This window comes from Stegodyphus dumicola, chromosome 7 (assembly GCF_044657685.1).
Source record: "Stegodyphus dumicola isolate Sdum_Otavi_A_Nest chromosome 7, ASM4465768v1".
NCBI lineage: Eukaryota > Metazoa > Arthropoda > Arachnida > Araneae > Eresidae > Stegodyphus > Stegodyphus dumicola.
In genome coordinates, this window is record NC_140774.1 from 158568358 (window position 1) to 158582516 (window position 14159).

Genomic DNA, 14159 nt, shown 5'->3' on the forward strand with positions numbered 1-14159 from the left:
AAAGGGGAGAGTTATGTAAGTAATTTAATTGTTGAAGAATGTGGGTAAAGTTGGAATAAAACAAATGAAAAGTATAGTAACTATCACAATATTATTTCTTTAAAAGACACCTACATTCCAATGAGAATATAATATAGTAATATTAACATTACCTTATCTGAAAGTAACTGAATGGGTGTACGGCTCAGTTACCTTGTAAAGCTCCAGGAGCACCTCACTTGAATGAGTCTTGACTGCAGTTCCAAAGAGAGACATTAAAGGAATGAATTAGAAAGGAAATAATTAGAAGACTCATATTTTGAAAGATGAATACATCAGCAATAAATAAAGCTGCAATGAGTTGGAACATAAATAAAAGAAGTAAGATGAAAACACATGTTTGGAAAGTTTCATAAGTGTTAGAGCACCTGCCATGTAGAGCTTAACAAAAATCCACATAAAATATGTTTCAGATAATAAATATAAGGAAATGCTAGCACAAAAATATAAAAACAAATTGTGAATATAATGCATATAAATAAAAATAATGAAGAGAATATAATTTACAAGTAAACTAGCGCTCAGGAGGAAAAAACTGTACAGTACAAGAAAGGGAAAATTATGTGAATCTTTTTTAAATTTTCAGAACATAATGCTAAAAAGCATATGCAAGGAAATACCATTTTTTGTGCTTTGTTTTCTTATTAGATTTATTCAATGTTTAAAACAAAAGAAATTTATTGCAATTTTTTTTTTCATTGACTACTTAGAGTAATTTATAATAAACATACATTTTAAAGATGTGTATTTAAGTACAGCAATGTTACTTTCACGGTTTATAGCAATAAATAAAACATGAGCTTTTTCTATATAAAATAATATCAAATTGAATACTATTAATTGTGTCAAAATACTGGTTTCTACTATTTTTTGGCAACTGTAAAAGCTATCCTGATATCCTTGGAATTATTTTTAAAACATCCTGTTAAACCTTACTTATATCAATTTATTAGATGATATGCTTTTAGTAAACTCTAACATGCATACAGATTTTGCTTCTAACTTGAATAGTTAGCGAGCTGTAAAATCTGAGTGTTCTGAAAAAAAAAAAAAAAAAAAGATTTAAATTAATTCATTAGAAAATACTAATTTTCTCTGTGGAATTATTTTACTTTTGTCTTCACATATATTGCAAAATACTATCAACCTAAAAGACTTGTCAGAAATGAATATGTATAAATCATATTTATTATAAATAATATCAAGAGTTTTTTTCTCTTTTTTCATTCAAAATTATATTATAATAGCAGCATAGTTTGTGAAATTATATTATTATTCCAGAAAATTCTTTTTTATACAGTCAAAACTAACTGTAATAAATCCTCAGATATAAGGGATGAATTTTTTGTTTCTATCCAATTTCCTGGGCCATTAATGCTATTTTATACAGCCAAAGTGGATGTCTCCAAATGTGTTAAAATTAAATAAACTGAACTCTGTAGAGGTATCTTTGACTGAAGCTATTTGTGCATTTTTCATATTTTCAGAATTTCTGTAAGTTTTAACTGAGAAATTGCTAACCTATAAAATCCATCTTTATTTAGATGATATTCTGAATATTTATTCTATTAAAGTAGTGAACAACATTATCACATTCATTCATTATCTTCTAATTTTGTTTTCAATCCCCCCCACCATTCTGTTTTTCTGTAAACAAAGGATAAATTTTCTATAAACAAAGGGTAAACTAAACATGCATGACACTCATTTTTTGGAAAACCAAGACACACAATAATCGTATCTTAGGAGATTATATGTACTATGTTATAGAAATGATATTCTGAATTATGAATGTGTATTTTAGAAAGAAACATGTATTTTGAGGGAAGAATCTGAACAATGATTCTTAAGCTAAAATTTTTATTATGTAAAATTATTAATGTATGGTGAAATTTAAAAACATATTGCAGTTAACTCTTGATATGATTTCTAAATAGATTTATTATTAATTTCCTTTAGTAGATTTGACAATGCTAATGGATATTTTTCATCATCAAATTTGGGGCAATTTGCCCAGAAGGACTATTAATTTCGTTTTCGCATTTTGCGCTGATTCACTACAAGCATTGTTTCACTTTTCAAATTGTTGCCACCAAATGTTATCTCCATGTATTATATTTAAAGAAATTAAATAATGAAGAATCTGCATAAATGTATGTATTTTTCTCGCACTATGATAAAACAACAGTACCTAGAGCCATCAAATTTTTAATAACGTAATCCTCCTGCAAATATTGGCATTTGGAAGCCCAAATTTGGAATTTGTTTTATTATCGATTTCATATTTTGTAAAATTTTAACGAATTTTTGATTAACAAACTCAAGGATTTCAAAGTGAGCTGTGGCAACGTTGTACAGAAAAAACATTTTTATCTCCAGCGTGCGAGCTCAGAAATATGCTCATTTTAAATTTATTCTGTTATATTGCTCTTGAACTGAATCTTATGGTTTAAGTGCAAAGAACATGATATTTAATAAATAAAGGTAACACACAAAATGTTAAAAAAACGCCCCTTTGGAAGTAATTTCAAAACTGAAACCTTGAGTCAAACTTTTGGACTTATGAAGTTGATTATAACAGGGTTAGACTGTGTACAGTACAAAGTTCAAGATCTGGAATTCATGGGACTTCTACAATTCCAGAAATTTCCAGATGTTACGTTATCAGTTTAAATCTGTTATGATTTAAAGAAATTCAAAATAAAAAATATTTTTCATTAATATTAAGAAAGGTATTTTGCATAAATAGAACTTTTTTTTGAATCATCAAAGTAATATTTTAAATTTATTGAAGTTAAAATAGCTTGACGACAAAAGACAATATTTTATTTTAAAACCATACTAGAAGTAACTGCCATTATGTTAACTGATTGATGATTGAGGCATTGTCATCACAGTGTAAGACTTCAGTTATATTATCTCCATTTAACATTTATTTGCATATTTCATTAATAAAAAAAAATTAATTTTGCCTGTCGCATCCAAAAACCTTCAGAGTTGCAGCTTTCATCATCATCATGAAGTTTGATAGCTGGCTATAAATTATATTAAATATTTTTAAATCATCTTGCAATGTCCCATATATTAGATTTCGTATTAAAATATTTCTAGAATTTTTGGATGGTCTTACTTACTTACTACTGCATAGGTTTTTTTTAAAAAAGCTACTTTATAATCTGCATTTCAGTGTGCGCAAAATTCCGATATCTATCGGCTGATTGATGAATCCACAGTTTGGGAGAAACAGTAAAACAGAGGTGTTATCATTTACTAAAACTGTAATTTTGACAAGATCAATAATAATAGATGAAGCAAAATAATAAGCTGCTTGAAATCAGAAAGTTAAGGAAATGTGGAGTTTGTTATGTTAAATGTTCTTTAGAATCTAATTCTTTCACCCTTCTACACTGCTCTGCCAAAGTAAATAAACAGTATGGGCAACACTCCATTCCAAATCGGTATGTCTTGAGGTTTGAATTGTTGTTTAGGTCAAATAGAAAAAAGCTAACCCACTCACAGCGACAATTCCTCTTCTATTAGGAGGTGTTGTCCACAGCTAATTAAGGACTGAAAGTGCAATTAATGCTAATATCTGTACAACATCAATTATTGTATTATCATTGTCTGTGCTATGATTCCTTAGCATTATAGAGATAACATTATTGGAATGCTAACAGTAAATTTAAAGCAAATCACTAACTGTTCTATAAGTGTTTTTCCCTCTCTCCCCTTAGTTAAATGTATATATTTCTCATAACCACAAATAACTAGCGTATGTTCACAAATACCATGCACCACTGAATAATACAGGGACCCAATTTTTTGAGGCACCAAAAAAGAAAAAAAAAGGTCCACGAATATGACACGCATACTTTCATCAAGCCCATTGAAAGCTTAATTTACAGAAAAAATCTTTTTTCTAGATTACGAGCATAAAGAAACAAAGAAATATGATACCGATTGACAGTTACCGGGAAAGAAATCTGAGCTACCCCCTGCACTTTTTCAGCTCCTGCCTAAGTACGTAGCAACACATGCCCAGTAACATTTTAATGGGCAGGAATAAATTGGTTAGCAGAATTTAATTCCACTGCAGAAAGAAAAAACTGCTAATCTAAGTATGTTATATAAAATTTTATTCATCAAACAGTAGCTTTAGTTGGCAACAACAATGCATTAAATATGTATTTAAAACACCCGAGTAACCCTTTAAAATTTACTGATAATCTAGCAAAGGCAGATAACTTACCACACCATGGCACTTCTTCCCATCAGGATTTATTAGAAAGGGTACAGTAGCATCATATAACGTTATATTTTCTGAGGACACCATAGCTTTAAAAAGAAACTTCTATGTCGACTAACTTGCGTTTACATGGCCTATAAAGCTTTGTTTCACATAAGCCGCCTTCCTCGATTTTTCGATTTAAAATTATTAAAAAAAAAAAAAACTATGCATGCTATTCATGAACATACGGTACTTTCAAAGCATGTAGCTCTCTTCCTTTGTTGAAGTAAAGTGCAGTCGATGCCTGTTAAAACAAACTTCAAAGGATTGGATGTTTGATTTTTTTCTAACCCATCTAATAAGAAGAAATAATTATGTCACATAAACAAGTAAAGATTTAACAATGAATCAAAGAAAAAATCTCATTAAGAATGTCACATATATCAAAAAAGGGAACAATAAATCTAGTTTAAAAAATCATATGAAGATTTCATTACAATTATTATTAAGTAAAGTTATTAAATTTGTTGGTTAATTGTTTTCCAGTTTCACCGTATGTTAATAATTTTATAGATAAGTTAATTAGCATAAATATCATAATTTGGATGCTTCCCTTTAGTTACCCATTATAAGTATGAATAATTAATTAAGTAATAATAATAAAAAAACTCTAAAAATGAATAACAAAAAGTATTAATGAATTTGCCTTTAACTTTTCTAAAATTGGGTTCACACTAGAGAGCCTTTGTTTAGAACACAGAGAAAAGTGGGAATGAAGATAAAATCAAAATAACATAAAAGTGTTTTCAGTACGAATATGGGTCTAACAATCTAAACTTGTATGATTTTAAGGGTTAGTACATTTTTCACTTAAATTGGCACAAATTCTGGAAAACGCAAAAAAGTTTCAATCAGAGATACCTATACAGTTTGTTATATCCAATTTTCATTCCTATAGCAATGTAAAATAACATTAAATGCATAAGAAATTGGGCAGAGCCCAAATCTGCATTCGTTATATACAGAGATTCATTATAAGCCAGATTTGTTATAGCAGGGATTGACTGTATACATATATTAAATAAGTGCAGTAAGTAATTATAGCTGTTTTTGAAAGTAAAATAATTAATTACAGTATTCTTTGTTATAACCATTTCCAATACATGAGCAGAGTCTAGACATATCCCAATAATCAGATCCTGATTAAATCTTGCCTTTGATACATTAAATATAAAAGAAAGAATATAAGGTCATATAATAAATTTAAGGTCAAAATAATAATGACTAGAAATATTAACAAAACAGCATATATATACAAAAGAAGTATTCATTGTAGAGAAATTTAAAATTGTTTTGAAGAATTCAAGAGACATTTCTCAACAGTAAATTCTGTTGAAGTTGTTTCTAAATATTCTGTTGTGAAGCCAATGATACTAATTGATACAAATTATGTAATTAAATGACAAAACAGGAAACATTGTACATTTTTCTTAAATTAGTTCATTTACTTTTACTCAACTTTAGAAGAAGAAGATTTACTGCATCATATATTTAATGCAATATGAGTTTCAGTTTTAACTAATAATAAGATTTATGCATAAACTAAATAAACTATAGCTGAAATCTCAATACCTCAGTCATTTTTAGAGATTAATGAAAATGTAAAATACTTTTACCACAAAAGTTTATTATATAATAGCATATGATTTATTTTAAATGTATTAATTTTATTTATGTATAAGTAAATTGTTACATTAGTCAATTTTAGTAGTGACTTCACTTTTTTTTTTTTTTTTTTTTTTTTTTTTTTTTTTTTAAGATTTTATCATTATCTAATTCTATTCTTTCCATTAGTTTTCTGCAAATGTAACAATATTTTCTTTCTATATTCACATGATTTTTTTTAATCTACGTGAATGTACAAAGAAAATATTAAAATGTTTCTGAAATATATTTGAAAAATGAAAGTTATGTTGACTTTCATATTCAAATAAATATTTCATAAAATCACAGTTTTTAATTTCCTAAAAAATGCAGTCTAAAAACTGAAAAACAATTTAATTTAAACAGTTTATGTTGAAATTATTTAGTACTAATTATTTACATAAATTTTTAACATAATAGAAAAAATAAGCAAATATTTATACATCATTTGTTAGTATTTAACATTAAAATAGAGATGGAATGATAGGTTAATAGAATAAAATAAATGGGTTAGTAGAATGTAAGAAACTATATATTACAAAATGCTTAAAAAAATTCAGGGTGATCATATTATGTATAACTATGGTAAATATTGTTAATTAAGATTCCTGTATTTGAATTGTAAATATTATTTTTTATGAAATTATTGTTCTTGAAATTGTAGGTGTAGCATACCTATTCCTCAAAATTTATTGTGCATTATATCTTCAGTGAATATTTTATATGAACATATTATTTTCAGTTTTTTTCTCAGTTTGTGCCTTCAGTTTTAATATATGTGTTAGCTGTTGACTGTGATAAAAGTATTTGAACAATCTATTGCATATTTGAAAATATGACCAATTAAAATTATACTAATCCAAGGCTTAGAATTCATTGTAAAATTTGTTATTTTCTATAACTCTGAATTTAGTATTCTGTATCTGAAATGTAAGTTTTCTTCTTACTGGTATTCTTTTATGTTACCTTAGGAAATGAATATTGAAGAAGATACAATGGCTTATTATTACATATTAAAACACAGAATTGGCATATGCATGCCATCAACATGCAGTATGTCAGATCTTAATAATGTTACTGAAACATGTGAGTAACACTTTTTAGAAACTTGAGATTATGCTTTATGTATGATATATCAGTGTTGTATTAATTATAAATATCTAAAAAATTTAGTGGCTGATCATCTCAAGATGAAAATATCTGTTGGACATTGTGAAACATCCGAAAAACCCAGTCTCACAAAAGGACAAATAATCAGCATGTAAGAGTTCATTATTTCTTATTTTGCTTCTTGATTTTCTTGTTTCTGCTGTGATTTAATGCGCTGTTATGTATAAAAGTAGCATGGTATTCTAATGGTGTATATACAATTAAATCTTTTTAAGAAGTTTCATGAATTATGTCTATAATATTTTAATTTGGTTTAACCATTGTTGTTTCAGTGATTTATTGGTTTAAAAATATGTAATTTTGACTGCTGTCAAATTAATTTCAATTCATTATAACTGATCAAAATTCAGTTTCAATTATTGACATATTTAATTGAAATATTTCATTAGAGCATGGATTTTAATCTAAATTATTCTTTGTATATTCTTATTATAATATGACTCACAAAAGAGAAAATATCAAGATAAATTGAAACTGAAAAGTGTTAATAGTTTATAGAGATTATTCACTTGCCCAAAGCATATAATTTTAAATTGAATAAGCCCTATTAAGTCTTAAGCATATTCTCAAGAATTTCCCTGAAATTTTACAGCATCTATTTTAATTTGATTTTGATTTAATTAGTGCCATCATATTACCCATGGATAAACCATATCTGATTTTCATGTAAGAGCTACAATTTAATGCATACAATAGGTGCATTCATTTTGTTTATTTTATTTTGTTTGTACTGAATTTAATGCTGATTGATGATTTTCTGCTATTATTTATATTTATTCATATATTAATACAATATTATTAAGATACACACAATATATATATATATATATATATATATAATATAAAATAATTAATAATAAATAATTAATAAGTTGGTATTTTTTATCAGAAAACTTACACTAATATTTTATTCAAAATGTAATCTTCCATTGTTAGTTCAGTAAATGTTATGATTGAATAGTTAAGAAGAGGCTTGCAGATGGCTGTTTATGTTTTGCATTAAGAACTGACCTCACACTTTGAATCTCCTCAATGTTAGGAGAAAAAGGGCCAATTTTAGTTTTCTTTGAGAGACAGTTTTAATTTTGTAAGAGAAAGTATCACTAGTCACCTTTGAATTACATAACAAAGAGGAAAATATTTGATTATATTTTCAGTCCAAAAATTTTTGTGTGTGTCAGGGACTGGTGTGAAGATGTTTTCTTTGGTTTATTTGGTATAAAGCTTTTCAATTGAAAGATTTAAATAGCTACATAAAAAATTGTCTGCTTAGTTCTCAGTATTAAAAAAAAATCATTTGTTTGTTTAGGTGATGAATGACTTTTTAAAATGCTATGTAGTTTTGATATGTCTTTAAAGGATTTTTTAAATATGCAGTCTCATTATTGAATTGTCACTGTATGTATATGTATATACTATTGTATTTAAATAGTGGTGAAAGGAATAATGGGAGAACTGAAAAATTTCTGTTTAAGTAAAATTTTTAAATATATGTTGCAGTCATTTGATAGAAGATAATTAGTTTTTTAATTCTGATCCCTTATGCGGGAAGTAAATCTAAACTATTTCTATGGTCCCAGAAGTTACGATAATTTCTTTTGTGTGGTTGAAAAAAAAAGAGCAGTGCTTGGTCTTTTTTGTGCAGATGGATAGAGGTAAGCTATAAAAATTGTAACAAAGGAACCACATAAAATATTAAATTGTTATTAAATGTTTTACAAAAGAGAAAATGTAAATAATTGTGCATGTATATATGTGCACACATGCATACATATATCTTTAAAATATATATAATATGCATATTTCATATACATGTGACACATATTTCAGAGAAATTTGTATACAATTTATTATGAAACCCCGTACCGAACTACCAGTGTTCAGCGGCTTTTACCGCTTGGCCGCTGGTGGTCCCATATGTTCTAATGTTGAGCAATGATTTTTCAAAATAGTCTATATAAAATTAGGATTAAATTCTCTTAGAAGTAAACATTTTTCAGCCTATGTTTAAATTTAGGTTACCTATAATATGTTTAACTGAACATAAACAAAGCCAAAAAGAATAAGGGACAGTTTAGTTCAGTTTAGAGACAGATTTTACAAAGGGACTCCTGGGTATAAATAATCTTTTAACTATATCCAAGTTCATTAGGACAAGTCCAAGTGGACATTAGGACAAAATTGAAGTTACTTTCAGTGTTCTTGACTTGGAAAATATTAATGTCAACAGTTATCAGAAAGGTGAAAAGAAAAATTTTTCATATTAAGGTCTTCCAATTAATAAAATATTCATAGTTTGAACTGTAACCAAAAGACAGAATTTACCTCTCTATTAATAAAAGGCAAATGAGATTTTTGTAATCTGCCTTTCTTCCAGAAAGTATTTTAGCCGTCTCATAACTGATATAATTTTATCCAACCATAACTCCCTCTCCACCTGTTAGTGACCTGTTTATCCTTCTTTTGATAAATATATAACTATTATTTCACTATTTTCTTTAGAAGTGTTAACTGCCCATAAATAATAAATAGTGTAATTTAGATTGGATTGGATTGGATTATTTAGTTATGGCAAAGCACACGAGAGCTATCTGCCTGAAGGGAGGGATGCCTTCGTGGAGGAACTTTCTAAGGGAAACTGGCTCGTATACATGTTACACGTGGGGAAAACCACGAAAACACCCATGCAGCCAGCCCGTTTGTGTGTAATTTAGATGTTACTGAATTGTATACTTGTATGTCATAATAAATAACTATACTAACTAAACTCTTTTTACACTTCATCATAATTCTTAGTTAATAAATTATTTTGGAAACACCATTGGAATAATATCTATTATGACAGCTTACTTCTGTTGTAAATTTCTTATACAGAGTGGAGTCCCCCTCCTCAACTAATATTTTTTTTTAAAAACCACCACTACCTTTCTGAATAGTTAAAATGTTTGTTTCTTATATATATTTCTTTATTTTATTTTTTTTCAATTAATGAACATGATGAATTATCTTTTGTAATTCTATTATTACTTCATTGTATTTTGTATTGCATACTATAAATTATTTAGTTATTATATTTAAGTTGCTGAGAAGTTTATAATGTTTAATTGTGGAAAGTAAAGGAAGTTAAATTTTAGAGGAAAACCTGTTATAATGGCTGTATATGTCAGCCTGTATGGTATGGTATAGTGGTTAGTAGAAATTGACTGCTAGTCGGAACTCCAGGATGTAGGTTTGAATCCTGCATAAGGCTTGGTTGTTTAAATGTTCCTTCTCCCTTCCTGCAGGCATAATATCAGTCATTGGGCAGTGTTACTGGTGATGAGATACCTTAATAACTGAAGGATTTAGCCATTGCTGCAACTACATTAGTTGCAAGTGTCTGTCAAATACATTAAGTTGCAAGTGTTGGTTAAGTAAAAAAATTAATTAATTCTGTATGCACTTAATTCATTATAATCATTAACTCATTACCCAATATGAACCTTGGATCTTCACTGAAGCTTGCTCTAGTTTACCAGTGTATAATGACATTTTTTTGCTGTCAAGATTCTACTGTTCTTCTCTTCATCACCTTACTACCATTTCACCTGTGGTCTTTTATTCCCTTCAGGTGGATCAAAGAATATTTTCCTTGATAACTTAGTGGTCTTACCTTGGAATTATATGTCTAGTCTTCTTCATATTGCTGATTTTAATAAATATAAACAAATAAGGATTTTTAAACATTTAATTTAATTCAAAATATAACTTTAAACCATATTCTGGCTTAAACCACATTCTGCCTTTCACATGCTTTTAAAAAGTTTTCTTCTGAAGATGCTTAGAATATTTTGGTTTGTTTACAGGAGACTAAGACTTCAGATTATATGCTAAGACACTTTTTACAAACAGTTTTATTACACTAATCTTTCTCTTGATTCCTTCTTATCTAATTGAAGGTCTTTTGTAAACTACGAGAACATTTATTATCACTATTATTTATCTTCAACTTCTGCTTTTAGTGTTGCTTCTGCAGTTAATATATGATCCCAAGTTTACAAACTAGTTACAATGTTAAATCTGTACTGATTCATTTCTAAATAGCATAGAATATATCTGAAGATTTTCCTTGATTACAAGCATGTGTTTAATTATTTTTTCTTTGGTATTATCACATTATTCATCCCACAAATTCACTAATCATTGGCGACTAATTTCATGCTGACCTAACATGGGAAAACTTTTTAGTAGCCATTTTGAAATTTTGAATTTTAGTAGCCATTTTGAAAAATTATTCTGAAAATTTTATAAGACAGCAACAAATTAACAAAATTAAAAATGCAAGAAACATACATAATGATGATGATACCCATGATAATTCTATCATGGGTGTACACTTTCTATTTTCTTGTTCTTCTGTCCATGTGCGCAGTGATCTGTTTTAATTTTTAAAAAAAATCAAAGAATTGTAGAATTCTGAGCATTGCAGAACAAACTGGCTCTGCTCTCCTTGTTCATGACCTGATTTATCTTTAGAAAAACATCAGAGAATTGTACTTGTTTGGAGAAAACTATTAGCATTATCACCTAAGAACAGTTCATAAACTACTTTGAACTGCAAGATTTCTATAATAATGTAACATCGAAGATGTTACATTATTATGTTACATTAGCCAAATGTATCATCTTGTATGCATTTTATTATTTTAACAATAAGGATGAAAACGAATTTGGACAATATTTGCATTTTAATAGCCAGTGGTTACTATTTAGTTTCTGCTTTTAAAATGTCTTTCAGTCTTTCAGTTTCCCTTCCAGACATTTTCTCCAAATGAATTTTACAAGGTAATCGGGCAGTTCGATTGTTTGTAAAATACCACTTCATGGGATATGAATTTCCACAATCAACTACTAAGCAAAATGCCAATTTCTAAAAAAAAGTGTTTCACTTTTCTTTTTCGTTAGCAGGCCAACTTCACAGTTGCATTATGATTTGTTGTAACGGGGGTAAAAAGACACTAATTACAAGCAGAAAACACAAACATAGCCCTAAAAAATGTGCAGGAATCTTATAAATTCTTTGCCTCAAATTCCAAAATCGTGTACATTTAATAGGTTGCTAGATAAAGGGCATTTTCGTAAAATTCTGGGGTGTTTACTTTAATGACATAGGGTTTCGCCTGGTGATTCTTGTTACAGTTGGGTGCATAATGTGGTCTCTTCTTTTATTCCTTTATAGTCTTTGTACATAATTTCCACAAGAAAAGACTCTTTTTTATGTGCAGTAGTTAGAACAAGTATTCCTATATGCAAATAATGGTTAACTTTCATGATTTACTTTCATATGGTTAGTGAATTTAATTGGTTTAGTGAGGTAATCTGTAAATTTGGTGTTTATTTTGCTTTTACTATTAAAGCTCTTTTATTTTATTTATTACCCACCTTTTTCATAGGGAATTAAATTTATTTATTTTTTATTTGTTTCTTAAATACTCATTGTATTTTGAATTTGTATCAGACTAGAAAAGAAGTTTTTTTTTTTAAATTGTTTTTCATTTATTTTATGATGGTTTTTTAATAATGTAATAATTCATTTTTATACAGAATTGCATTTTACATAAAATTCAGTAAATGTTTTACACTCAAAATTTCTGTTTTTGATAAACAAATGTATGTCTCTTTAACAAATGTTCCTGTAATATATACCAATACCTTAAAATGAGTACAAATCTTAATTTAGAGTTTTCCTTTGCAGGTGTGGAGTGTTTATCACATTTGGTATAGTTATTTTGGCAACAATCACTGACATTCTTATCCGCCTTAAAGCAGAACATGAAATGGATTTCGAGGATATAGTTAGAAGGAAAAGTTAGTCTTGTTACTTATCTTTTATTAATTTATTTCCTTAAGTAGTGTTTATCACAAAATTTGTTTACTAAAGCCAATTTCTACAAGGAGCTTAAAATATTTATAAGAATTATTTTAATTTATTTTGCATAAATCTATAAATGCTGAATTTTGTAATTTAGTTTATTGACCCAATTATTTTGAAGTCATATTTAACTTATTTTGGAATTATTTTCTCCCCTCTCCCTCTTTTTTCCCCCTTCTTTGAGTAAAAAAGTATATTGAAATAAAAATAATCCAGAAAGGAAAGCAGGAAAGGTTTAAAGTTACAATATTGTTCTATGTATAATTTACATATTCTAAATTTTTAAGTACAATCAGGTACTTTAAAATTTAGAACATGTAAACTGTAATATGGGATGATGGCAAGGCATAACTAGAGTTTCCAGCGCCCTGGGACAACTAAAGTTGTCCATGCACCCCTTTCTGTGTGCAAAGAGTGGAAAACATTTCATTTAAAAATTTCGTAGCATCAATTTGGCGCCCCTTGGATGCTGCACCCAGGGACAGATGTACCCCCTTGCCCCACCCTAGCTACGCCACTGGATGATGTCCATGACTAACTCAGAACTATGATTAATCCAAAGGCAATTAAAAAAATATAGGAAAGAAGAATAAACCATATTAAAACTAAAAGAAAAATACTATTAAAAATTTTTCCAATATATATATAATGCAAATATTTTCTAAGCAGTATAATCTATGGAATAATTTCATTCGGTTAACTGAATTAAATCAGTGTTCAAAACAAAAGAATATAGTATATATATTTTCCTCCTTTTAGTGGTATTTGACTCTTCTTGAGACATAATAAGCTTTCACGGAACTTAAAGTTTGTCCAATTGCATTTGTTATTCTCTACTTTTTGAAATGTTTCTAATAATTGAGATATGGCATTCTCACTTAAACTACTTATAATGTAGCTTTTTGCTGCTTTTTCAGTTGATTAACATGAGATAAAACGTTTTCACTTTATGCCATTTTGTACAAATTGCACAGATTGAAGAACTAGGTTTATCTTCTCTTAGTTCTTCTTCCTCTAAAGACAATTCTCCATAATATTCAATTGCTTGTCAAATTGTCCTCATTCTTATAGTTGAAGTTGTTGTACCATTTTTATAGTCCTGTAATT

General features: G+C 27.9%; 1 protein-coding gene across 1 annotated transcript in view; it reads left to right on the forward strand.

The window, feature by feature from the left end:
* LOC118198408 (uncharacterized) overlaps positions 1 to 14159 on the forward strand; it is a 109814-nt gene that overhangs the window by 72822 nt on the left and 22833 nt on the right. The window contains exons 4-6 of the mRNA XM_035370074.2: positions 6943 to 7057; positions 7145 to 7232; positions 12876 to 12988. Of these exons, the coding sequence (XP_035225965.1) occupies positions 6943 to 7057; positions 7145 to 7232; positions 12876 to 12988 (316 nt within the window). The remainder of the gene's footprint in view (positions 1 to 6942; positions 7058 to 7144; positions 7233 to 12875; positions 12989 to 14159) is intronic.